A 24938-nucleotide genomic window follows, 5' to 3' on the forward strand; every position below is an offset into this window, starting at 1 on the left:
CTAACCTGGTCTGATGGTGAGATCCAGATATATTGCCACGAAGAGTAAATATTCACCTGCAGAATCATCTTTGTGTGTGGTGGGATTCGTGCTTCTCACGGAAGTGCTGATGGTCTTTATGCCCAGACTTCTGCCCACCATGAGCAGAGCCCTGCCCCCAACCTTCATAGTACTTAGATATTCACGGCTCTTGCTGGATTTCTGTTTATTTCTTTACCAGGATGCAGCAACCCTGGAGTAGCTTTCAGTGTTCCCCTGTCTCTGCTCCATTCCCCCAAATAAAGACGTTATAAATGAGGTCCTCTCTGCCCTCTGCTCCTGCCATGCCTCGCTCCTCTGTGGAGGGAATGTGGGGGGGCCAATGCCATGGGACCACTTCCTGCAGCAGCCCCCGCAAGAGGCAGGCCAAGGCCTGGAGCAGAGCTGTGCTGCTGCCCAAGTGGGGCAGGTGCACTCTGCTGGACTGCTGGCATGACATTCCCCCACAGTTCCTCCATTACAGGCTCCCCTTAGCTCAGCAGCCCCCTGTAACCCAGGTCAGGTGTTCTGGAGGAAAGGGAGGGTCTCCCATGTGCTGGGGACAAGCCACGGAGCATGGGGCTGTGTCACTCTGGGTTGCCTCCGCTGGTGTGCAGCCCCCCAGCAGGCCAGCCTCTCCCACCCAGCAGATCCCCAGATGGGCTTCAGCTGGTGATGTGTGGGTAAGGGGCAGTCACCTGGATCTCATCTGAAAGGAATTGGAAAGGCAAGTTCATGTGCAGTGCAAATTCTGCCTGCATAAAGGGATCCCTGTAGCCATCAGAAGTAAGCTAGGCAGCCATGGGTTGGGTTGGGGCAATAGACGCTGATCGCTGCAGCCCAGAGGAGTGTTGGAAGAGCTAACACAGCCGTACCTGCACATCGTGTTTTTGCATCTCTGCCCAAGGAGCTTAACAAGTTGCTGTGAGCCTGCTGAACGCGGCTGGGCTGGAGGGTGGTGAAAGCGGGTGCATGTGCGTATGTTCTGGTTCGTTTTGCCATTCCTCCTGTTGTTCGGTTTCGCGATGGGTTTTAAACAAACACTTTTTTGCTGGCGGAGCTGGTGGGACAGCGGGTGCGAGGGGCTGCGGGGTGGTGGGTGCGGGCATCCCGGCACCGTGGCTCCGGTGGCTGAAGGGCAAGCTCCCTCCAGAGGGAAGAGCTGTGCATCGCACGGTTTAGACGGGGAACACCTGGAAAACGAGCCCTTAAGAAAACATCTGCCTAAACTTGCAAATGGACAGCCAGAGAGAAAAATGTCGATTTGTTTTGGAAAGCCAGGGTTCTATCCTTAAAGGACACAGGCAGGAATAAGGAAGTGTTGTAATCTGTGGGTTAGAATGGGAGGCTAATCAGCCAGCAATAATTCAGCTGTTGCTATTAGCCCATGTTAAGTCCAGCCAGCATAGTGTACAAACTAGTATGTATGTAATGCTTATCTAAACACATACATTTTTTCCTCAATTATTTCAATTCAGTTGATTGGAAAGATATTTAATTTACAAGAGTGTTTCACACTAGATAAAAGCAACCATACCCACAGTTTTCTATTAATGGCCTTTATCATAAACAGTGCGTGCTTATAAAATGTGTTCTCAATTAAAGCAACAGACACCCATTGTCTGTGAGAAGGACTAGTTAGTGTAGCAGAGGTTTGCTAATCTCCAGGCACATTATTCCATACTTTGTTTTTTGTCCAATGCAAAAAGCAAGAGCTGGTTTTGAAGGTATACATCAACGAAAAATGTGGACATGTCCCATATTCACTATACATGTACATGTGAATTCCTGCTTTTCAGAAGTCCATCTCCCTTCAGGAAATCTATGCAAAGTCCTATATGTGTTGCATATGCTAGAAAAATGCATTTACTCTCCCCCATTAATGGAAATGACCTATTGTAAATTTACCAAAGATACTATAGTTTTATAAATTGGCCACATATGTCTGTGTAATATATTTATTATATCACATTTCATAGCATTTCTGTTTTATAAAATTCGGCCTTGAGTATGTCACATATGTTTTGCATATATGTGCAATAGTCGGCCAAGTATATCCGAGTAAAGTATGATAAATGTGTTCTTTCCATATGGGAAATTAAATGTTTTTCCAGATTTAAAAAAAAAAAAAGTTTATGAAGAGCAGCCTATACAAAATAATTACAATAAATCACTTCTATTTAGGTCGAAATTATAAATTTGAACTTGCAACAAAGTGATTAAGAACAAAAGCCAGATAAGTCACATTTAGGACTTAATTCAGTAAGGATACCGAGCAGTGCAATGGTAAAGGGACCGTATGCATTTTCTGGAGTACTTGCTCTACGGTGTAAAACCGCTGATGCCTGTATAGCAACTCCCAGCTGATGCTCCAGGGGGATGCTGTAGCTGGTAAAGGCCAGCCTCTCATCACCTCCTTGAGAGGATGAATGTTTCGTGGGGTTTACCTCCCTGAGAAGTCAAGTGCCCCTGTACGGCTGTTCCAGCGTGAGTTGTAGTTACAGCGCTGTGCAACTCCTGTAGGAGCTGCTCGTCGTGGTCGTTGGGTGCTGTGGGAGAAAGGGGTATGCTTTACTGCAGCCAGCTATGCACTCACTAAGGCAGTTCTGTCAGCTCAGGAGGGCAGCACGCTGCTGATGCTGTCATCGTGCCCTGTGCCTGCCAAACAGGCAGTTGCACAAGTGCCCTGGTACTCGGGCTGAAGTCCACGGGCTGTGTCTGTAAATTGCAAAAGGAAGTTAAAAACAGAATAAACAACATGTAAAACTTACTGAAGCACATTCATCTAAGGTGCTTGCACTATTAGTTTTTTCAATGGCCTCAGCTTGGCTGATGGACAAGGGCTCTGCTTTGGTGTTTGCTTTCTTGTTCTGCTTCCTTAGTGCTCCCATTGTCCCTCGTTCTGCTGGGGAGCCGCTTCCCCTTCTTTCTGTGCTCGTCAGGGCAGCACTCAGCAAGCAGGCTGTGGAAGGGCAAAGCCTTCCAGTTCCCAGCATCTTAAAAGGGCAGGGGAGGGCCGGTGCGAGGGGAGCACAGCAGCCCTCCTCCCAGGCTGCTTTCATTTGAGCGCTGCCTTACACTTTTATTTCAGCAAACATGAAGTGAGTCTTTCATTCTATTCTCTCTCCTGCTTGTTGTCAGCTACTTCAAACCAGATGGGCTCAGGAGATAACACTATAAAGACCCAATGTCTCTGTTTAGTGTGATGTCAAGTCTGCATGCCATCAAAATATCCGAGCAAAAATATCTGAAAGGACAATACTTACCATAAGTATTGTGTTAAAAACAGCCTAGATGCTCTTCTGTGAACACAGTCTATCCATGAATCACTGAGATCTCATATCGGCAACTTTTTAAGTTACCATCAAGACAAATGCCATGTCCACAAATTCTGCCATGTTTAAAGTCGTAAGGCAGTCCCAGTGCACCAGCCTTCCTCCTACCTATGTCGGAACATGTTTATAGCAAGCAGCATAACGGGTGCCTGGAAAATGTACCTCCGCGTGCATGAGACGCCAGAGCTACAGAGCAGGTCTGGCTCAGCATTTTCATATCCTCCCTATGTTCCCTGATCTGGACATAATCAGGATCAATCATCCCTGCAGCTGGTAGGACAGAGAGATCATTGCTGTCTAGAAAGTGCCACAGGATTTCTATAGTTTTTTTGCTGTTCCAGTTTATGTACACTTTGAATAAAAACTGGGAGGAAACAGCATCTAGCTGTAATCTCAGTTTGATGTAACAGCTTTTTTTTAATTAGAACTTCTAATCGAAATAGACAATTGTTAGAACAAATATTTGCATTGCTGTGTCGCTCTCCTGTACGGAGTTGGTCAGTTCTGCTCTGGGCTGGTTCTTCTGCAGTGCACATGGCTGCTCTGAGAACTCAGTCCCTCCTGCTAGTATCTCCAGTGGCACTGTAACGTTTGGCGTTGTGGCTGTTCACAGTAGAGCAATAAATATATGCTTCTCTGGGTGAGCACAGGCTCATTTAGAGCTGCAGGTTGCTGTTTACAGGATTTCCTAATGGTCCAACACCTTTTAAAAAGGATGGTGGGAGGGTGACAGCAAGTACGTCTGAAGCTGGTGTGCACGATTCACCTCCTGCTTGTCTAGGTACTTTTCCTTCGCACTGTCCTTTTCCCACAAGGTGTCTGGCACCTTGCTGGAGGTGGTTTGCTTCAAGGGTCTTCGTGTGTTTGAGAATCTTTATAACACCTAATTTTATAAGGGCACGTTGCTTCTTCTGCTTTTTGCCTGCTTTCCCCATTTCTTTCTCTCTTATAACACTGAACTGCAAGTCAAATTCCTCTGAGAGAAGTCAGAATAAGGCAGTTACACAGTAATGCTGATAGAACACACAGATACATTTCATACCACTGATCAGATGAGCACAACGTTCACAACTGAGAAATTATGTTGCTATGGCCCCAACTGTGTGCTTTAATAATACGTTACACTGTCAAAGCTTTTGTGATAGATTGTATTGATGGTGTGAGTCACTAGTAAATGTATTTGGGGGGGTGTCACTAATCTCGAAAAAAAGTTGTGATAGGCTGAGTAAATGTAGCCAATGTCTTAAAAATGCATAGGGGAGTGGGTGGCTCAACCCAAACCTGTTCTGTGCTGTTTGGTAAGGGGGGTGGTAAAAAAAAAAAACAAAAAACAAGCCATGCATAAGAGTGGATGCATGACTAACAAGCCCAGAGTCAAGACGCTGGTCATGTCTTTACCAAAAAGGATGGGAGTATGTGGCGTGGTCAGGGGACAAAGAATCTGCCAGCTTGCTCTGTGCTTCCTTTGGTATTGTTGGCAAGTCTTGCAACTAGTGTGTTTTAATTTAAGTCTATTTAAAATGTGACATTTCTGTCTGCTGTATCTGATAGGGCAGCACATGGTTTTTGTTGTAGCTAATTTCATACTGTGAGATCCTCAAATGAATTGCCAAAAAATACTATGATCTTAATTCTTGTTAGTTTTCTTCACATTATAAAATAAACCTCCAGCAGCATGCCCCAGAAGAGTAGTGCATGGATTAAACACAGGCAGGCCTACCTGGAAAATTACTCTGGAAGGGGAATCCAGATTAAAATTCCAGAATACTACAAACAACAGAAAAAGCCATTCCTTCTTCTTTATTCATTGCCATAGCTTTTTTGTTAGCACACGGAATGGTCATGCTTAAATATCAAACCTCGTGTCTCAGCGGTGCTTTAACATTGTTGAGTATTAATACAGGCAGTCATGTGCCATGTTTTATGTAATGATCCATACTTTCACACCACAGACACACAGCCAGAAAAGGAAACACATTGATTTAGCGCTCAGTAATCCCTGTTTAATCCCTAGTCCTTTGGTTTACATCACTAACGTGGCTTCTGCAGTAGTCAGTATTCTATCTTTGTTCTTGGCAGACTGAATTAAAGAAAAGATTTATGAATTTGTAAGAAGTTGGCTTTGTAGATGCATCTTAAATGTGCTAAAAACCAAAGCAGTCCAGAAGCTATTATTGACTTAACTATAAAAATCTGCTCCTTGAAACTCAAACCGTTGCAACAATCCAAGTCAAGCTGCACAGACCAAATTTCTTGGTCTTGCATGAGTAAACCAATTTCTTGGTTTACTCATGCAATTGCATCATATACAGGCCTAAATTTAACAACTGTCTTGTTGCAGGCCCTCAGCCTACTTCCTTTTTCACTCATTATTGGAAATACATTAATCTTCTCTTCCCTTGCTCATCTACACCTAGGACTGCAATGCTTTATGGCCCACGTACTGATAAGAGAAAGGGGCTGGAACTAATAGATTCATTTGCAGAAAATGTTAGCGGGTCAGAGATCACCATTCATTCCAGTGGTGATAAATATTCCATGTAATTGCTGCACAAATGCTAGTGTTTGGGATTTATTTCTATTAGTTTATGAATACTGGTTGCTTTCTTCCCTCTCACAGTGCCAAAGACAGTGACTCTTGGGAGGAAGCCTTTTGTAATAATTTAGCTGTCATCACCTTCACTCCTGAGTCCTTTAGGCCAGGTACAGGCTAGCCCTATTCCTTTCTGGCAGGTGAGATTCCAGAGCTAACTCCAGCAGCTTAAGGTGGCTCTTTACTCACAACCTTCCTGCTAGCAAGTCAGCTGAAATCTTGACAGATAACCATGCTCGCGTTACAGTTGTAAAGAGCTTAAACTTTTTTTTTCCCTGAAAATAGTTTAATTTTCTTGATGCAATCAGACAACTATATTTTACAGTCTGTATAAACATAGACTGTCCTTCCTGCTGGAAATCATTCTGCTTTGGGAAAGTCCAGGTCAGCTCCTTAAGCAAATAAACTTCTAGAAAACTGTAATTCACATTCAAACTATGGTATTTAGGCTCAACTCTAAATCAAACTAATGTAGTCTGGTTGCTCATTTCAAGGAAACTATAATGTGAAAAAAAATAATTTTCCCTTTACTGTTTAAAAGACCAATAGTGATTTACAGTGATAATGAATTAATAGATATAACATGCAGAAGTATTATATGGCTAGTGCTTTGGTAATGGGAAGGGAAGCAAGTAAGTACAGGATGGGTCTGTTCTTGCAAGCGGATTGACATACGTGTCCTTCCTCTTGAAGCTGATGAAATTCTTTACCTGTTTCTGTCTGCTAGTAAGATTACAGATGCAGTTCGTGTCCTCATTTTCAATTTGTGCTTGCAGGACTGAGTTTATTTTTAAATCTATCTAGTCAGACAAACATAAATATTTAACCCCTAGCAAAGGGCAGTTATTTAGATTTGAAAGCACACAGCACATCTTCCAAAAGAGCTATTAGTAAATCTCGGTGTCCCTTGTGAATCTCCATAATTATCCATAATCAGCCATGACAGTAAATGGCATTTTTTTCAGAGAAAAGAATATACTCAAGAGTTTCTAACTCTGTGGCTGTGATCTACTAGCAGTCTTACTAAGACATGGGGTATTAATCCAGTCTTCCGGGGAAGAAGGGAGGGCTGCCACCATGCCAATATTTGCATCAGAAGTTTTTATAAATGTGGCTGTAAGGTGTGCAGGCCTTCATTACAGCCCCACTTTACATACTGTTTTGAGACCTAGAACACATGAGGGAAATACTTCTTGGGGTGGCTTTGTCCCAACCCATCAGCCAGCTGTGCCAGGAGCAAACGCCAGGCTGGGTTGGAGGCTCACGCAGCCCCGGGAGCATTAGGTGCTGGTAACTGGTGTTAAGAACAAGGGGTGTGTCCTGAGCACAGAGCTGCCCTGAAATGCTGGGAAGGTTTGCATCCTAACACGCAGTCCAGTCCTGAAACTGCCTTCTTGCTGCTTGCAGTGCTCTGGTGGCAGAACTGCCCTTTCTTGTTAACAGGAGGGGAGGTGAGAGCGCTTTTCCTTCTCTAAGGGGAGCAGGTTTGGCCATTCTCATTGCCTGCAGTAACCTTTCACTCAAGATGGGTAAGCCCTGGATTTCCTTTCCTTGTCTGCTGGGTGAGCATAAAACCTACAGCTGAATTCTGCGGAAATTGCCCAACATTGTAGGCTGCTGTTCGCTGCCATGGAGAAGAGGAATGCTTGTTCCCTCCAGGCTACTCCCTCACCTGCAGTGCTGCTGTGGTGCAGCTCTCAAGTCCATCAGGAAGAAGGGGGGGGGAAAAGGAACTTTTAATAGCTAGGGAGAGAACTGAGTGTGGGTTCACAGTGCAGGGATTTGCTGTGTGTCCTCAGAGTTGGGATGTTTGTGTGTGTTGGTTTCTGTTGTTGTTGTTTGGAGTGATATACCTTGGAAATAAGTTTTGCTCTGCAGCTAAGTTTTTCAGCTGATAGTCTAAAAGCATGTTAGCATAGAACAAAAGGGAATAGTTCAGTTGCAGGGGCCTTCAAAGATCACCAAGTCCAACTGCCTGACCACTGCACAGCTAAAGTTAAAGCACGCTACTGAGGGCATTATCCAAATGCCTCTTGAACACTGATGCTGGGCTCCAGCATCAAGTAGTCCCGTGCCTGTTGTCCAGGTGTCCCAAGGTGGCATTCCTGGCCGTGCTCAAACACCCTGCAGAATGACTGCACCAGCTCTGCCTCTGGCCCTGAACCTCAGGCAGCAGAGGGGGCGGGAGGTAGGGTGTAGAGTGCTAATTTTTGACACAGGACACCTAGAGTTCATGCTAGAGAAGGTGCAAAGCTGTCTTTTCACAGCTCAGGACAGTGCCCAGCCACCAGCTTGACAGTAGTTTCAGGGCACAGGCTTTCATCATCTCTCACAGCAAGGTTGTTGATAAAAGGGTGCAGCGATTTGACAGGTGAGAGCAGTGGGCAGGGTGCTCTCCTGAGCAGATGGGGACTTGGGTTCTAACGCATCTCATGTGATTTATTTATAATCTAAGTGGCAAGGAGACTAAAACTTAAGTGCTTACCACTGGGCTACATGCTGTTAAGAATTGCGAAAGCATTCTCATACAGCATAATTGAACTGCATTCTGTATACAGAGCATGCCCCAAATGGAAGACGCAGCAGTCTATAGGCTGCCTGACAGGCTTCACATGCGGTGCGCTACAACGTGGGACAGCTGAAAAGAGCTCTTCGCAAACACACTATGACAGGTCCCTGGACTACACATGGCAATAATTTATGTAGTTATATATTCTGTGTATGCATAGAAGTCTCCTATTATACCTATATATAGTTACATGCTTAGATTCCGACCAACTTTAAGAAGGGATGGGGGGGGGGGGTGAAAAAAAGTTTTTTTTTTTTTTTTTTTTTTTTTCCTGCAGCAGGTTTGTGGAGACTCCTGTGTAGTGTAGGCAGCCCCTCCTTTCCGCAGGAGGTGGGTGAGTGTGGAGACAGCGCCCTTATCATCCACACAACTGTGTCTGGTAGAAGTAATGACCACCAGCACCTCCACTTGACTCAGGTCACTCAATTTTAACTTTAACTTTCAATTGCAGTGTGATCCTCCATGCAGCTACTTAATAGTAAAGAAATAATCAAAGAAACAAATTATTTGATGTGTCGTCAAACTACAAAAGGTGTAAGGCCAAGTTTTATTTAGAAAAGCCTGGTAACAGTATGCTGTTTCTGTGTTGTAATAGCAAGAACATCAGGCCTGGTGCTTAAGACTTCTAGTTCAACCCTCTGCCTGCAACTCACAGCTGGATAGCAGATCCAGACCTTAATTTGCATGTGTTTTCCGTGAAATAATTTCTGAAATCTTTTGATGTTGCTGTTCGCTACAATTCTCGTGACTTTTTCTTTGATGTCCAACCCTGTACAGAGGCAGATTAAAAAATGTTTCCAATAAAATATCAACAGTGCACAGCCTGGACACAGGACACTCCAGTTTGTAAAGCTGTGTTTTAGTCTCTAGAACACCTCCTTTTAAAATAATGCCTTCAACAAATTGGCACTTGCTTAATTGCTTCAGTTGGACAGTTGCAACTGCAACTTTGTGACTGAATGCAACAGCAAGCTATCCATGAACAGACCATCATATGTCTAGTACGTTTTGAAAGAATGCTAATGCTTCATGATTCAGAAAACCTTCTTCATGAATGCATTTCAGTTTCCATGACTGTAGAGATGACAAGTTAATGGATCCGTTTGCACAGTGTGGATAAGGATTTATCCATGAAATTCCCCTAAATGCTAATGTGAGTTGTGTAGCTGAATCCCAGACTTGCCATGCTGAAACTTACCCCTAACTCTCCAAGGAGAAGGCGCTAATTGGATTGCTGAGTTTAAATCCTTCAGCTAGTCAGTCTATGGAAAGGATTTAGCACTGGCTCTGTAAAAGGTTTTACATAGCTTTGCAGTGCAGTGCAGGGGAAGGTGTTTTTTTTTTTTTTTTCCTTTTCTTCTCGTGATTAATTATGAGGCTTGAGGTGACAGGAGACATAATGAAATTCATAAATGCCAAAGGCCGTCCCTAGTCACATTCCTAGCTGTTGGTTTAAGTTAGAAACTGACAGAAGTGTGAACAAATCAAGGTTGTTCTGATAGCCTTTCAGTTACAGGGAAGAAAAAGTAACTGACAATGAGAAACCACTGGAGGTGGTTTAATGGGTATAAATTCTCACAAAAGTGGTATTTTACAGTGATTCAGATTCCTAGATACATAAATGACTTACAAACAGACATATTCTGCCCCCACAGCTGTCTGAGAGATTCCAGTCCTTTTTCCAGAAATTGGCACAAGTTATTTAAGCAACCTGCCAAAGAAAAGCTGTTGCAAAAACCTGTAGCAGAACTTAAAGTGACTTGTCCTGTGTCTTTGTTCAAGACTGGCATTGTTCCACTTGTTATAAATTTTCTTAAAAAATCAACTCCCCTCTATGGGAAACAAAACTTGCCACACGAACAAGCAGCATAAAAATTAATCTAGCAGTTTCCAGGGACTCTCACTTTAGCCTGGAAATACATTCTACTACTTCCCCACACCCAGGTTTGAATTACAGTGATTTTCTTCACCAATCTTACTCTCCTAGGCCCTGATAGCGCAGACCATGTCATGTCTGTGTATATATTGACCAGATACTTATGCGGTGATCTTTTGAACCAGCTGCGAGCAGTCTCTCACTGGGGTTTTTGTGATCTGAGAAGGACACACAATGGACAGTTGCCGTGTGGTAGTCAAGCACTGCTAAGGGCTTCAGTTTTTTCCAGCCGAAGACCCTGATGCGATGATCCCACCCTGCTGTTGCTAAAATCTTCTTGTCTGGACGGATGGTGATATCAGATATGCCAGCGTTGACAAGTCTGTGTGTTGTGTGAACCTGTGTGAGAAAGTTATAGATGAGCTCTGTTTAAAACCAACAGAAAACAGAACCTTTTGGGACTTTCAAAGGCAGAGTACCCACCCATATACACACTGGTATCATGCAGATAGTAGGAGCTTTTCACCACATGGTGGACAATGTGTTAGTGAGAACAATTAACTTAACTTGAGCCTATCTATCCCCAGCACCATTCCCTAAAAACAGAAGCATCCCTCTAATGTTTTTAATTTATATTGCATTTAAAGCTATTTATGTTTGGTCACAAGTGAAGCTCTGAGTCAGGGGTGTGAGTTTGAGAATTGGACTATGCGGCTTTGCCTTTCCAGTTATTCTTGAATGAGCTGCCATGTTCAGAGCTATGGCCATGCGTTTTCCCTGCTTTTGCAATATTCCTATGCTGAGATTCTGAGCTGATGTTTAAACTACCTGCTACTTATTTCTACTACTGTGGCCCCTCACAAAAGCCTCAATAAGCTGTGGTAGCATTTACCACAGTCTTGAGAAAGGAATGCTTCCAGGAATTATATTACAGTGTCAGGAAATCTGTAGTTCTAGTACTGCTTCCCCAGAGACTTTTATTTACACCAAATTCCAAGAAGGGGATTACGAACAAGTTATTGATTTCAATCTTGGAAGCCTTTTGTTACTGTTTGGAGACTACTGGGGCACAAGCTTTTGAGGGGCACGATTAAACTGGAGGGCATTTAGCTTCCTTCTTGAGGCACTGGGCACAGGACTTAGCCCTTGAAAAGAAAAGTTTCACTTCACAGTCATGAGCATCCCCTAAAGCAAAGGAAAAACTCCATACAATACAATTTTGCTGTTCTCACCTCAGATAACTTACATTCGTCAGCAGTCTTTCTCTGAAACACATACAGTGTATGCATCACACTGTGTGGGGGTTGAAATAGCCTAGCTTTGTCACAGTGTGGATGACACCTTTTGACTGTATGCTGATCTTAATGTGCTGTTATTTATAAGCACAACTTAAGATTACAATTGGCAATGACACATTAATGCTGCCAACTACTAAAGGCTGAATGTGTAACTATCTTGTACCAAAGCTTAATATAATTAAGTTCACGTTTTAATACACTGCATGCTGTCTGCTCTTTTCCTGTGGAGAGAAGGGATGGGAAAACACATTTTTGTCTGAGTAACTTTCCCCCATGATGGACATTCCATGACACATAGTTAGTACAGGATTCTACAGAATATATTAATTGCAGACTGTGTTAAATATAATATTGAATCTAGAAAACTAAAGACTCCAGAAACATACGTCAAAGTTGGTTTCAGATGCAGCTGAAAAATCTTGGAATCTTTCAGGTACAAAGCTATAAGCAGTTACTTTTCAACTATATAACGACTCGAACAGCAAGAGATGTGCAAATTCCATAAGAAAAAAAGGCTAAATGAAACTTGACATGCTTCTTGCCTGCTCCAAACACCCCTATTTTAAATACAACCTGATAAATGTGTCTTCAACCAGTTCAGAACAGGGGACAGCAAATTATGCTAAAGTCTGATGAGCAGCAGAAGGCTGCATGAGGGCCTGGGGGAGGAGGGGGGGTGTAGAGGGGAGGGATGTTACTGTAAAACTTGTGCTTTTTGCTGGTGTGTATTTTCTTCCAAACTCCCCAGTTATGGTATCGCAGCATGGCTTCAGTAGGATTTTTGTTGGCATATGTGCACTAGCAAGCAGAGTATCTGTTACATCACCAGCCTGTCAGATGGAAGTAAGATGGGCCTTACTCTGTAGCTGAGATTGTTAGCTAATGGCTATAGCCAGTCCTGGGTGTGGTGCTTCCCATCATTACTGTCAATTTGGGCAAGATCCATACAGCAAAATCAGGACGACTGGGAGAAGTTGCATGTCATCAGCGTGCTACAACTTGAAAATGAAGCCTATAATGGTAATGCCTTTTGGCTACGGAACATGAGGGAACAGTGGGCATTTGTGCATGATTTGCAAATACAGGAGGTGAGAGACAAAAACAAAGCAGAACAACTTGCTCAAGATACTTGCACCCAGGTGAAATCCTATTGCCAGGATTTGGCCATCCAGTCAGTAACAGCCAAATACTGTATGTAGTCAAATGCATACCAACACTGTTTCCTAACCAGAAAACCAACTTATAATTAAGCAAACAAAGGAAAAAGCAGGTGACCTGCTTTCAGGCAGTCATGACCAAAGATGCTTACATCTACCAGCAGATACATTAAGAAATTTTGACATGCTGAAGCCAACACATAGCCACCTTGCCTTCCTTCCTTAACACATGCCATCTATGATTTTTCTTCTTTATATCTCTCTCCACCCTACACCCAAATCATATCTTTAAGCCCTATTCTTTATAGAAAACTAGCTGACAGAGCAGCAACTCTAGCTTTAGCATTGGAGGGAAGAACCTCAGCAACCCAACCAACTGAACTTGGGTACTTACTTAAATTTCTTTCTTATATATATGTAAAAAGGTGCTTCCGTGATTATCAGATTTCTTAGTTCTCCTTTGTTTATTCACCTGCAGAAGCTGTTTACCTCCTATGTTCGTCTACCACAAATATCATCACTTAATTATACTATCTCAGCCAAATCAGAAAGCTCATAACCAATCCAGTCATTTGCTGACAGTGATGATTTCAGCAATCTTCTTGTAGAAGACAATACACCAGCCTTTCCCCATAGCGATAAACTATGAAGTTACCTTCATCATCTATTCATTGACACACTGGAACACTGCCACTGAAAACAGAGCTGAAGTACCATCATTGCGTCATTATTTCTCCAACGGCAGATAGCTATGCACCACGTTTACTTATTAAAACCTTTTAGAATAAAAATAATGTGCCACTGAGTGGCTTTCCAACATCTACCATTACCTAAGGTAACTGGAATGCCAGAAAAAAATTCCCCATCTGGTTTATATTATTAATGCAATACTGGAGAGAAAAAAAAACTTAATCTATGTCCTTGACAATCTCTAGTGCTCATATGAAAAATGCATTTTATTAGGGAATTCACACTATGCATGAAAAACAGAGACATTACTTATAGTTTATAATACTTGGCATTTAAATTTTTTCTGAGAAATGCGACTGGCTTTCAGTGTGATGTGCTGAAGATGTAACTGACTCTGCATATCCAGGGAATGTGAACACCCTGTGGAAAACAGTAACTAGAATATTTCAGGTGAACAACTTTTTGTTTTTCCCAGGAGTCATACCTGTACCCCTGCATTACACTTAACTCATAACTGTAATGTGCTGTGGAGAACAGTATTTTCTTTGAATTTAGGAAAATGCCATGCTATAACTAATATGAAGGAACAGCTTCCTTTCCAACACAGTATTTGAAGCCTATGAGGCTATCATGGTGTCCGATTTCTGACACCACAGCCGTAGGAAACTAGTCACAGTACTGAGTTTCTTACTTAGCTGCTCACCTTCCTCCTCCTTCCCTGAGCTATGGCCTCCACATGCAGGTGGGTGCCAATAGGGACAGAAAGGCCAAGGGGCTGCTGGGGCAAATGTGACAAAACCAAACTGTGACAACTGTGTACCGTTCTTGTTAAACTCTTCTTTATCACATTTGCTTAGAACTGCTCTACTAAATTCAGAGTCTAGAGTCCCTCTTTTACTTCATGTCTTATCGCATGTTAAAGTTCAGACTTTCTCCTCAGGACCTGGTGAGCACTTTGTCCTCCAAATTTCATCTTGGTTGCATACACCATTCATACACCATGAACTGGGGTCCTACTGGCAGACTGAGCCCTAAGTGCTAGTTCTCTGGTGATACCTAACAGCCCATATGTCGTCATAGTGTCCCACAGGTGATGTGTCATTGTCAGCTGCCCACGAACTTGCATTTTTTCATGTAACTCTGTTCAGAAAATGGCATTAACTCAACACACTACCTAAAAAAATAAAAAAAATAAAATCCCAAAGAGCTGCATGCTATAAGAGCAATTCTTTTTCTTCCCTGAATTGGTATATCCAGTGGCTCTCTTCTTGAGAATGATACAGGGGCTGCGCTTCATGTCCTCTTCACTGTGTGTTATGGGGACAACTACCACTTAAAATAAAAATTAAAGCACTCAGCAGTAAAGGGGCTATGGATAGGCCATTTTCACTTTCATGAACCTTTATTTACACCATTCATTTCCACACCTAGTTAAAACCTACTTAACCCCTTGGCACTGTTGGAACACTTGCTAAAGTTGTCTAGATTAAGTGATATTTATTGCCATTCACTAGCATAGACTGAACTGGTAATTATGAGACCTACTTCTGAACCAGCTATTCCAGATATGTGTAGCTGAGATATAAACTGATATATCCAATTAACTCATTTTCCCTGTCCCTGGCTAGGGTTCTGCAAGTGCAAAAGGAAGCTAGTTGCCTAAACGTCATGTCCTGTTGGTGCTAGCTGGGCTATGCCTCTTCTTTTTGTTTGTGAAGTATTTAATGGAATATTTCTGTCTTTCCCACAGCAGAAGGAAAGCTCTATCCATTCAAGCAGAACCTTTGGAAAAGCAATCCTTTGTTTCTCATTTTTATAAGTCATTTATAATGTTCAGGACATTCTGAGAGCTGGATACTACTAACATGATAAATGAAGATACAGAGGCAATGCCTTGAGTAATGCTAGGCTTGTGTGCCTGTTGCAACTTTGGTAAAACCAGAAACATGTGAGAGAGGGTTGGCGGTTTTTTTTTTTTTTTTTAAATCCTCACCATCTTTTGCTAAGTCTAGTCACATAGCGCAAGCATTCTAACCAGTCTGTGATTAATTAGCCAGAGATCTGCAACAACTCTTCTTCATGACTAAATATTTTTTTTAGTCTATCAAACTGTTAGTGCAAAGTGGGATAAATGACACTAGAGGGCCAATGATGCTGACCTGGAGGTTCTGTTGCTCATTGAGGCTCCAGATGCTGAGCACCTTTTCAGATGAGCCTGAGATCCCCTTGGCCTTCTCTGAGTCAAAGTCAAGGCTCATCACTGGTTCCTGGTGGCAAAAAAGTTGGCTCAACACTTTTCCCATTGACAAATTCCAAAGGACCACTGATCCATCTTCATAGCCAGACAGAAGCAACGGTTGGGAATCACAGTTGATCTGATAAAGAGAAAAGTAAAATTGTTTGAAAAGTGAATAGTATGTTAAGAAAATTATCACCCCCAACTAGGTTTTAGTTCAAGCACCAAGAAAATAAATGAAAATGCTGACTGGTGTAGATGTGAAAAGTTTAGCAATCTGAATATTAATGCTACCATTAATGACAAATCTTGGTAGTCCATCTGTGTTTTTACAAAAAGTGTTACCAGGTAACTTCTAACATGCACGTATGGTGTCTGTATCTATGTATAAACTTACCTATTTGATACACATACTCTGTATCTAACATATACATATATATACACATACAGAAAATTACTGAAAATCCAAACTATTGCCATTTATATCACCTGAAAAAAGACTCCCTGAAGTCTTCAGAAGCTTTCTTCATGGCCTAAACTTCACTTGTGCTCCTTAAAAAAAGGGAATTATTTATTCATGAAGTAATGATGCTCTAAGTACAATTTATTTATTTATTTATTTATTTTTGCTATACAAAACCGCATGGACACTGCAAGAAATGCCATGCTTGAAGAGTCCAGTCTCACATCACCAAGGGTAGGGTTACTCATACGGCTCATTTACACAAGCGCACAGCAATGCTTAAAAGTAAACACTGATCCGGTCTTCAGGAATCTCTGGGTGAGTCACCAAGGGGTTAACAGGCTCCCAAGTCCCACTGTAACCAATTGAAAGCTATTTTGATTAATGATGTCACAGGCCAAAGGGCATGGCACCCTGGGCAGACACCTAATTTATTTAAGCCTCTGAAATAACTCAAAGAAGGGAACATTACTGGATTACATGTCACACTTAAGGAAAATATTCATCATTGCTCCAGCCAAAAGACTAATGACCTTGTAAGCAGTAACTGGTTATGTGAGTGAAGATGCAAATCTCTAATGAAAAGAAACTAAAAAATAGGCATCTGTTAATACCAGTTATTTCTTTAACAGGAGAAAACCCACCAAAATAGACAGTGGGACTACAACTACCTCCTGCAGGGACATCTTAACCTAAGAATCGCATCCAATAGCTTATTCAGTTATTGCCAAACCCTGTCTGATCCTACAGGGTTCCGTTGTTTGGTATTCAATTCAAAATGAAGTTAAAGGATGTTTAGAAAGACTTATTTTTTACTAGCATCACATTATTGAATGAGGTTCTTCAAACCGACTGGCTGTCACTGGCATGACACAAATCTGGACTGGCCAAAGGCGTACTCTCTCCATTAATGGTCGAGACCATTCTCCCACTGGTTATTATTTGTTCTAGGGGGAGTTAAACTAACAAGAGCTGGGTGGTCCAGGTAGTACAACTGCCGAGTAAAAGCCTGATGTTCTTTCTCAGATTTATTCAGCTCAAAGAAGTGTTTGAATGAGGAATGCATCTCACTGTGTGGGGAACAAAATTGCTCCTTAAAATGAAGAAACCAAGGCAAAATCCACATCCTTCTAAGCAGGTCTGCCCACACCTTGAATCCTGCATGAGCTTCATTCGTTACTTGAAGGTCCCTTTTCCTTTGAAATGGCTGGGACCTCGCTTTGGCTAGAAAGGCCCTCGAAGGTCTTTCATAATGCCCAGACATGGGCACTATCTTTCTGTAAAAATAATATAACATCAGAGCAATGAATATGTCTCAAATATATGTGACTTAAAATGTTAAATCATCAGCTATTTTGGATGGAGGGTGTTTTTTTTTTGTGTGTGTGTAATGTTGGGGAATTGTATTTTTTTTAAATCTCAATTAAACAAACATTCCAGATTTTTTTCATACTTACTAAAGGTTAAAACCTTCAAAGCAAGCAAAGCATTTCATATGTACTTCAATTAAGTTTAAAAAAGCCCCAGATTGGGCAGAAAACCAAAAAAACAATTATTTGTACTCTTTTTCTATGAGCACCTTACTCCTCCAGGGCCCTGGGGCTCTACAGAAGGTAAAGCTTTCATTTTCCAGTGAAACAAGATATGGATGGGCAGGGTTGGGTCCTCTGCCTCAATTAAAACGGGCTGGCCACTTTTTTGTAGATGCTCATAACCCAGCAGCCCTCATTAAGACAAGAGTGACAGGTGGGTGCTCAAGCATCATGGCAAATGCCAAGCAAAATCATTTTTTTTCTGCTGTGGGCATCTTAGCTTAGATTTGAAAAGCAGTAATTTGAAGATGAGATGTAAGATTGGTCTATCTTGAAAACAAAGTACTGTTTTCTGTGAAATCAAGGTCTTCCACACTTCTCCTTCCTGATTTGTCCAAACTATATGAAATGTATAATAATTTAATGAATACATATACTTGAACTTAAACAATAACAGCTATTGAAAGATCAGGGAAGCTCTCAGACTGATGTCTGGGCTTACAAAGCAGTGGTTCACAACTGCCTATTTATTTCAGCTGCTAATAATGAACACTTCAGGAGAAAAGTCTTCACCAGCCATGTTCTGGTTTCATTGGAAAATTTAAATTATAAATCATTGTTCTTCCTAAGCAGAACATTTTCTTGTTGCATTTGGATAACTGTCAAGGAAGGAAGAAAAGGTGATGTGCTGTCAGCTCAACAGGAATAATTGGTATAGTTTATATAAAGTAATAACTCTGCATTTCCAGTTTCTACATGCATTGTTCCTGTTGAATTATTTTGTTTGCACCATTACGCAACATGATGCCTTCCCCAAGGAGTGCAAAAAATTTAAGGGACGACTATCCTTACTCCTGTAAATCCTACCCCACCCAATTAGTAATAGCAGGAAGGTGTAAAGCTGAAGGGATGATGTATTTAAGAATATGAACCTTCACAAGGGAAAAAAAATTGAATGAACTAATACATTTAAGGACAGACCTAGTAAAATAAGGGGGAAAAAAAGTTTACAAACAACAAAATAAACTGCTGCCAGCTTCTTAACTGCTTAGAGAAGGCTTAATCCACAAGTCTAACATAAGCTGCAGCTTCATTCCACTCTATAGTGAAGTTTCTAATTCAAGCTGCTGCTAATAAGGTGTATTGTTTCCCTGATACATAGATCTTTTCTACTGGCATGCAGAAAAATATGATGATACACATGGCTGTAGTCCCCAAACTTTTGTTGGACAACAGCCCTGAGTATACTTACTTCAGACCATTACGTGGCTTTCTCCATGTCAGCCTCTGTTTCAACTTGTTAATTTACTGTGCCATAAGCAACATCAAATAGTCTCTTAGGCAACGTATTGCCCATAAATGAAGGGTTGGGGAGTTCTCATCTCCTGGATATGTCTATATTGCCCAATGCAGGAACGCAGAAAGAAATCCTGAACTGCCTGTATTCAGGAAGGGTTGCAGCTGGGTTAGCTGCTTTTATGGTTTCACTTCGGTGAAACCACAAAACAGAACACAGAGCATCACTTTGGTGTACCACATGTAATCATTTGCCCTTAAAAGTATCCTCCTCCCCCATGCTTTTAAACTGAGTTGTGCATATTTGTAAAAGAACAAATACAGCTGTGAGACTGTAAGGGATTATCTGTCCTTGCCTGTTGCAGTCTAGGAAGTTGCGGTGACTTCCCAAAGCCAGACTCTGCATGGAGTAATTTACCTCTCATAATTCCCAGTCCTCTGCTTTATCCCCACTGGCAACAAAATTAAAAACTAACTAAATAAGACTCTCCACCTGCTCTGCTTCCTAGAGGAATAGCAATGTTACTGCTCACAGAAAAGATGGAAGACAGAGGATTTCTTATACAGGCTACAAAATCTTCTACACTGAATATTTCCTCAGTTATCTTCATCTTATTAAAACATGTCCAGGAAACAGAAAGCCACATTTATTTCAGTGAGTACTGAACACTGATCGCCTTTTTAGAATAAACAGCTTTCTGTTTAATAAAAGCCTAATCAGTCTATTTAATTTGCTTTTTTTTTCTTTTTTTTCCTCCTAGCTAATTACACCACGGGACCTGAACTGTGGCCTCTCCTATTTTTGCCTGAAGTCAGCAACTGAATTCCTCTGGACTTCACTCAGTTCCAGGACCTTGAGTGAAGACACTAATGCCTCAAATTCACAACTGATTTGTACTTTCTTCCGCTGAGACCAATACAAATCTTCAGACAAACCTGCAGGAATCAGCTCGGATGATACTGCAGACCTATAGTATGTCGTCAGGCGTTAAAATAGGGAATCAGCTTTGCAACCAATTCTTTCAAGAGTTAAAGCCAATCACAAACTCCTTCCTCCCTCTACTGCCACCTTCTTGTATTACTTGCCTTTCACTACTGGCACCCCATAAACATTATTTGCTAAATGCTCTGCAAAAGCTTTTTGTTTTTTTTCATTAACTGTTTTCATTTACCTTTTTGTCCAAAGCCAATACAACCATAAATATTTTTTTCCTACTGTATGCCTGTAATAGAAATGTTCATAGAGTGCTTCCTTATCCTGAGGGCACTGCAGTGAATGTAACCTACCATTAAAATCACTGTTTTTAAGTAACCCAATCATTTCTCATCATTCTTAATACAGCGAGAAACCATATCAAACAACTGGCTTTAGTAAGTCACTCATTTTCTTCTTGATTGATGCAAAAACTGTATCTATCCTAAGGATATAAAGCTTTCCCTGAGTATTTGCGAATCTTCCATTAAGGCTTGGAAAGCTCTGAAAGTTACATTAAGGATGTTCACAAATCTTTCCCCCCTTAAATAGTATAATTACTTGATTGGTTTGATAATAAATCAAAATCCAAGTGAAGAAAGATTCATGTGCTTCATATAAAATGAATCACAGGGAAAACATTTCACAATTAGCAGGCACTCTTGCCTTACCTGCCATAACTTCAGACACATGGGCATGCCCAACTTGGCACCCGCCTCTGGCTTCAAGGTACAGACTGATGTCTTGGATGGCAGCTCCAAAACCTGAACCTGACATCAGGAAAACAAGAGAATTTGGTCAGGCTCCAGGTCAAAATTCTGCTGCTAAAAACACAAGTCTTTTAAGGTGATTAAGACTAGTGTAAGCGCTTCCAGTAAAAACTGTCTGGAGGAAACTGGGGAATACATGCTAAGCTGGAGCGGTAGGGGAATCTACAGCTATCTAAATAAACGCATTGTTTAATGAAAGACCAGGCAGAACTGCTAGAACGCATCCTCATCTTCTGCTCTTCTGTTTTTGTCTGTATTTTTACAGTCTTCTTCACATAGACTGGATGATGCTGTGCACACAATAGATAATATCGCAGACCGCTTAATCTGAAAACACTTCCCTGCTTCCTCTCCCTTACCTCTTTTTATATCCACACAGAGCTTGTGTGGATACATAGCCACTATTTATCTAGCTATCTATGGTGGACTTCTTTATTTACTGGCTGAATGCATGAGCAAAATAGCAAAATTTAAACCCCAGAATCATCTGCTAATGCAAGCTGCAGCACTGATGGCATACAGGTATTTTTACTACAATATTGTCTGACCCTGCTTTGAAGGGTCAGACAATACTGTATTTAACACCTGCTCTCTGTCTACATAGCAGCCTCTACTTTTGCTTGCACAGATGGTAATGAATTATGGCTCTGTCTTTTTTACTTTTTTTTAAAACATGGGGCAAGAAGTCCTTCCTCTGCCAAGGAAGTAGCTCATTTCCACCTCAGGATGATAGCAGGCAAGATCAGGGGAGTCTGCCTTTGCAGTTTGGCACTGGAAGGTTTTGAGTCTGTTGACAGACATGAAAGTGTCTCTAGACTGATTCTTGAGCCTGGAACTATGGAGAAAGGTAAGTTCTTAGTTATCAAAAACTTGCTCCAGGAACATTTTTTTTATATTGCTCTTTCTCAGATGCATACTTAATCACTCAGGTGATGTTTTATTTTAATTAAATAAACAACGGTCTGCATTATCTCATAAAAATAAAGGACTTCAAATATTTGATAAATCCAGCATCACCAGCCATCCTGGGCTATTTCTGAATGTGCAAAGGCCCAATAGTGCTGTTGAACAGCCCCAGTCATGCGAATTTCCTTAAGCATCTGAGATGAGGTATTACACAAATATGGCTCCTTTGGGAGCCATCAATCAAGACCACGGCAGTTGCAATGGCTTTCCAATCCTATACCTTTAGTTCAAAGCTTGCCAGAACATCTTCCTCTTTCTAGAGGTTGTCAGCTAGCCAGCCAAAAGCCAGCTGCACTCTAGGACTGCAAGTCGACAATGTACTAAACACAATATACAGAACACTTTCTAAAGCCAGTTAGCAATGGAGAAGGAAATCATTCTCCAGATTTGAGGGATGGGGACTACAGCACAGAGTCATCCGATGTGTAGACCAAACCTATTAACAGACCAAAGTTTGATCAACTGGGAATTCTGGTTCTTTGGAGCTACGCTCTTAACAAAAGATTCTTTTCTCTTGGCAACCTTCTTGCTATCAACATAACGACCAAGTTAGCTATTACAGGAAATGGGCTATAAATATGAAGATGACCCGCTCTCATCTTGTGTCTTTCATCACTGACTCTCCAAAGGGCATTGCTTGCTAGATCACAAGAAAACCAAAACTGTAACTTTTATGTAATACGGAAGGGTAAACAGTGGGATAAATGCACTCCTGCAGGTTAAAAATAAAAAAGCCATTCCTTTGCTTTATCTTGATTCAAAAGGGAAGAACTGGTACAAGGGCTACAGTTGGGCTTCAAAGGACAAAGAAAAACACAAAGATGAGAAAAGTTTTTTGCAAAAGGCAGTCAGGCATGAGCTGCCTGTGCTAGATTGACAGTTCCAGAGATTGTCTGCATTAGAGGCAACTGAGCCTTAGAAATAAATACTATTTCATATATTTTGACAACTGTAACCTAAAACTTGAAGTTCTGTGTTTATATTGGTTTTGCTTAATAGGAGAAAGATTTTCCTTTGCCTGAGGTTAATAGTGTTCCTGGGTGGCTAAAACTGGCCACAAGGAAACACACCCTTTTTCTTTTTCACATTAATAAAGCTTTTAACATGTTTCTGGCAAATTGGCAAGAAAAGTGCGTGTAATTCATAATTGGTGATTTAAATGCAATCATGAACAAATAAATGCCTGTTCAGATCTCATTATTTATGGACTGAACCTGCTTTAAGACAAAATTACTCTTCTTTGGGCACCAGCCAAACATAAACACTTATTAAGTCTTAATTTTAATCATAAGCTGCAAATGTACTGTGTCTCACACAGTGCTGCCTATTTGGAAGCACTATATATTATGGGAGTATGTGAATTTATTGAAACCTGACACAGTTCTAATGTAAAGGTTCATACACAGAGTGGGATTCTTTTACCTCAGGAGACAGCAAATCATTATCAGTTTGCAGGACCCAAGCGAACAAATGAAAATAAAACAGAGATGAGCTGTAAGAGACATTGGGGTAAAACATCTCCTCTTTGGATTAGATGACTATTTAATTCTTCATGAACAGAACATGTGTGTACTCTTTGCCTGAAACAAACGCTTCTCCACCTGATACAAGAGTGCACTTTTCAATTTTGCTAAAGTTAAATATTATTGAACACTTCTGTAAAATGGAGGTAGTTCCTTGTTTGATCACAATATATGGGCCTTGGAGTAGTTTTATTTACAGATACAGTGGTTGTTTTTATGGGCTTACTCGGTTCTGTAAAATGCTGTGCATTCTGGCTATGATCCAACAAAGTACTTAAATATATGGTTAGTTTCTGAACAATAAAAAGTTCTTATTTTCTTGCAATACAGGCATCATTCCCACATATTACTTAGTATATAGAAAGTGTAACTTTCAGTTTCAAGATATGCATCCTAGGGTCCAGGAAAGCTCGTGACTTTTTACATTCACAGACAGCTTGCAATAAGCTACAATATTTCTCTTATTTATTTATGCCACTTTTTTTTTTTTTTTTTTTTTGTATTTTTGGTATTTTGATGTCAAGCATCTGAATTATTTTATTTTTGCAGAATGTCCTCAAATAGTAATTCAAAGAAAACAAAAAATACGATTTCTAGAAAACAGAAGCTGAAAATGCCAATAAAGCTGTCAGTCAATGATTGGTGTGATAATGGGTATTAGATGTGGACTTATCCAGTAGGAACTGAAATGAACCCTACAATTATTTCAAACCATGCAAACCTCTGGCCGCTAATAGTAATTCAACTATTTCCAGCCGAAGTACCAGTTAAAGAATTAGCCTGAGGTGAAAGACCACGTATCACATTACAAATCACCTGCACCTCCCCTCTTCTCACCAGACACGACTCTCAGCTAGAGATGGAAGATGAGTACCGCCATCTGATGACAGACTTTCTGACCATTAGTTCCCCAGAAGGACTGTTTTCCCCTTTAACAGCATTCAGCAGCAGCACCAGAGGAGTTTTCAAAACTCCTGCACATGAAAGACCAGCAGCAGCTGCAAATACTTAAATGTCAGACAAAACTTGGGGTGGTATCCTTGTTATTGGAGCGTGAGTTATATAATTCAGTCATCTTCCTGGCAGGTACTAGTGATTAGAACCCCTGAAGGTTCCTTGTGCTGCCCTCTCTTGAGCAGAGTATTTGAAAGCAATGAAGAACTTTCTGAACTTTCTTCAGAATTTTCCAGTTTAAGAAACAAAAGCAATCTCCCAAGCACCAGAAAAAGAAGTATTTCCTACCTCGTCCAGGGCTTTGGCTGCCATGGCCATTAGCCAGCGTCCCTGTGCCACCTTTAACAGAGAACATCTGCAGAATCCCACATTCTCCGTGAAGACAGAATCCATCACTGAAGTCCGTCCCTCTGCTAAGTCCCACAGGCAGATCCTCTGGTCACGACCCTGGCTTTTACAATAAAACAAGTTGTTCTGTGAACAGCAGGACTGAGAAAACCTGTCTTCCTGCAGGTTGGTATCTCAAATTTGGGTCTTCAACATGTAGTAAGGGCTGAGCTTAATACGGCTTCTGTATGTCTATTAATAGGGTCTTTCATGAAACGTGTGCTAACTTGGTATCACTGAGATTCTACGCTCCTACTGGCTGCAAAACGGGACAGTAGGTTTTAAAGTTACCAGCAGGAGGG

The 24938-nt window shown here is 41.3% G+C and overlaps 2 protein-coding genes across 5 annotated transcripts in view; one reads left to right on the forward strand and one right to left on the reverse strand.

Moving 5' to 3' along the window:
* TBX1 (T-box transcription factor 1) overlaps positions 1-20185 on the forward strand; it is a 32615-nt gene extending 12430 nt beyond the window's left edge. The window contains exon 8 of the mRNA XM_050714259.1: positions 19825-20185. Coding sequence (XP_050570216.1) covers positions 19825-19886 — 62 coding nt within the window. The 3' untranslated portion in view covers positions 19887-20185. The remainder of the gene's footprint in view (positions 1-19824) is intronic.
* The window catches only part of GNB1L (G protein subunit beta 1 like), a 47739-nt gene continuing 32858 nt past the window's right edge, over positions 10058-24938 (reverse strand). For all 4 annotated transcript variants that reach the window (XM_035556895.2, XM_035556897.2, XM_035556900.2 and 1 more), the window contains 4 exons: positions 24538-24700; positions 20708-20806; positions 15696-15911; positions 10058-10790 (listed from right to left, as the gene is read on the reverse strand). In XM_035556895.2, the coding sequence (XP_035412788.1) occupies positions 10524-10790; positions 15696-15911; positions 20708-20806; positions 24538-24700 (745 nt within the window). In that variant the 3' untranslated portion in view covers positions 10058-10523. The remainder of the gene's footprint in view (positions 10791-15695; positions 15912-20707; positions 20807-24537; positions 24701-24938) is intronic.

Source organism: Cygnus atratus, chromosome 17 (genome assembly GCF_013377495.2).
Source record: "Cygnus atratus isolate AKBS03 ecotype Queensland, Australia chromosome 17, CAtr_DNAZoo_HiC_assembly, whole genome shotgun sequence".
In the NCBI taxonomy this organism is placed as follows: Eukaryota; Metazoa; Chordata; class Aves; order Anseriformes; family Anatidae; genus Cygnus; species Cygnus atratus.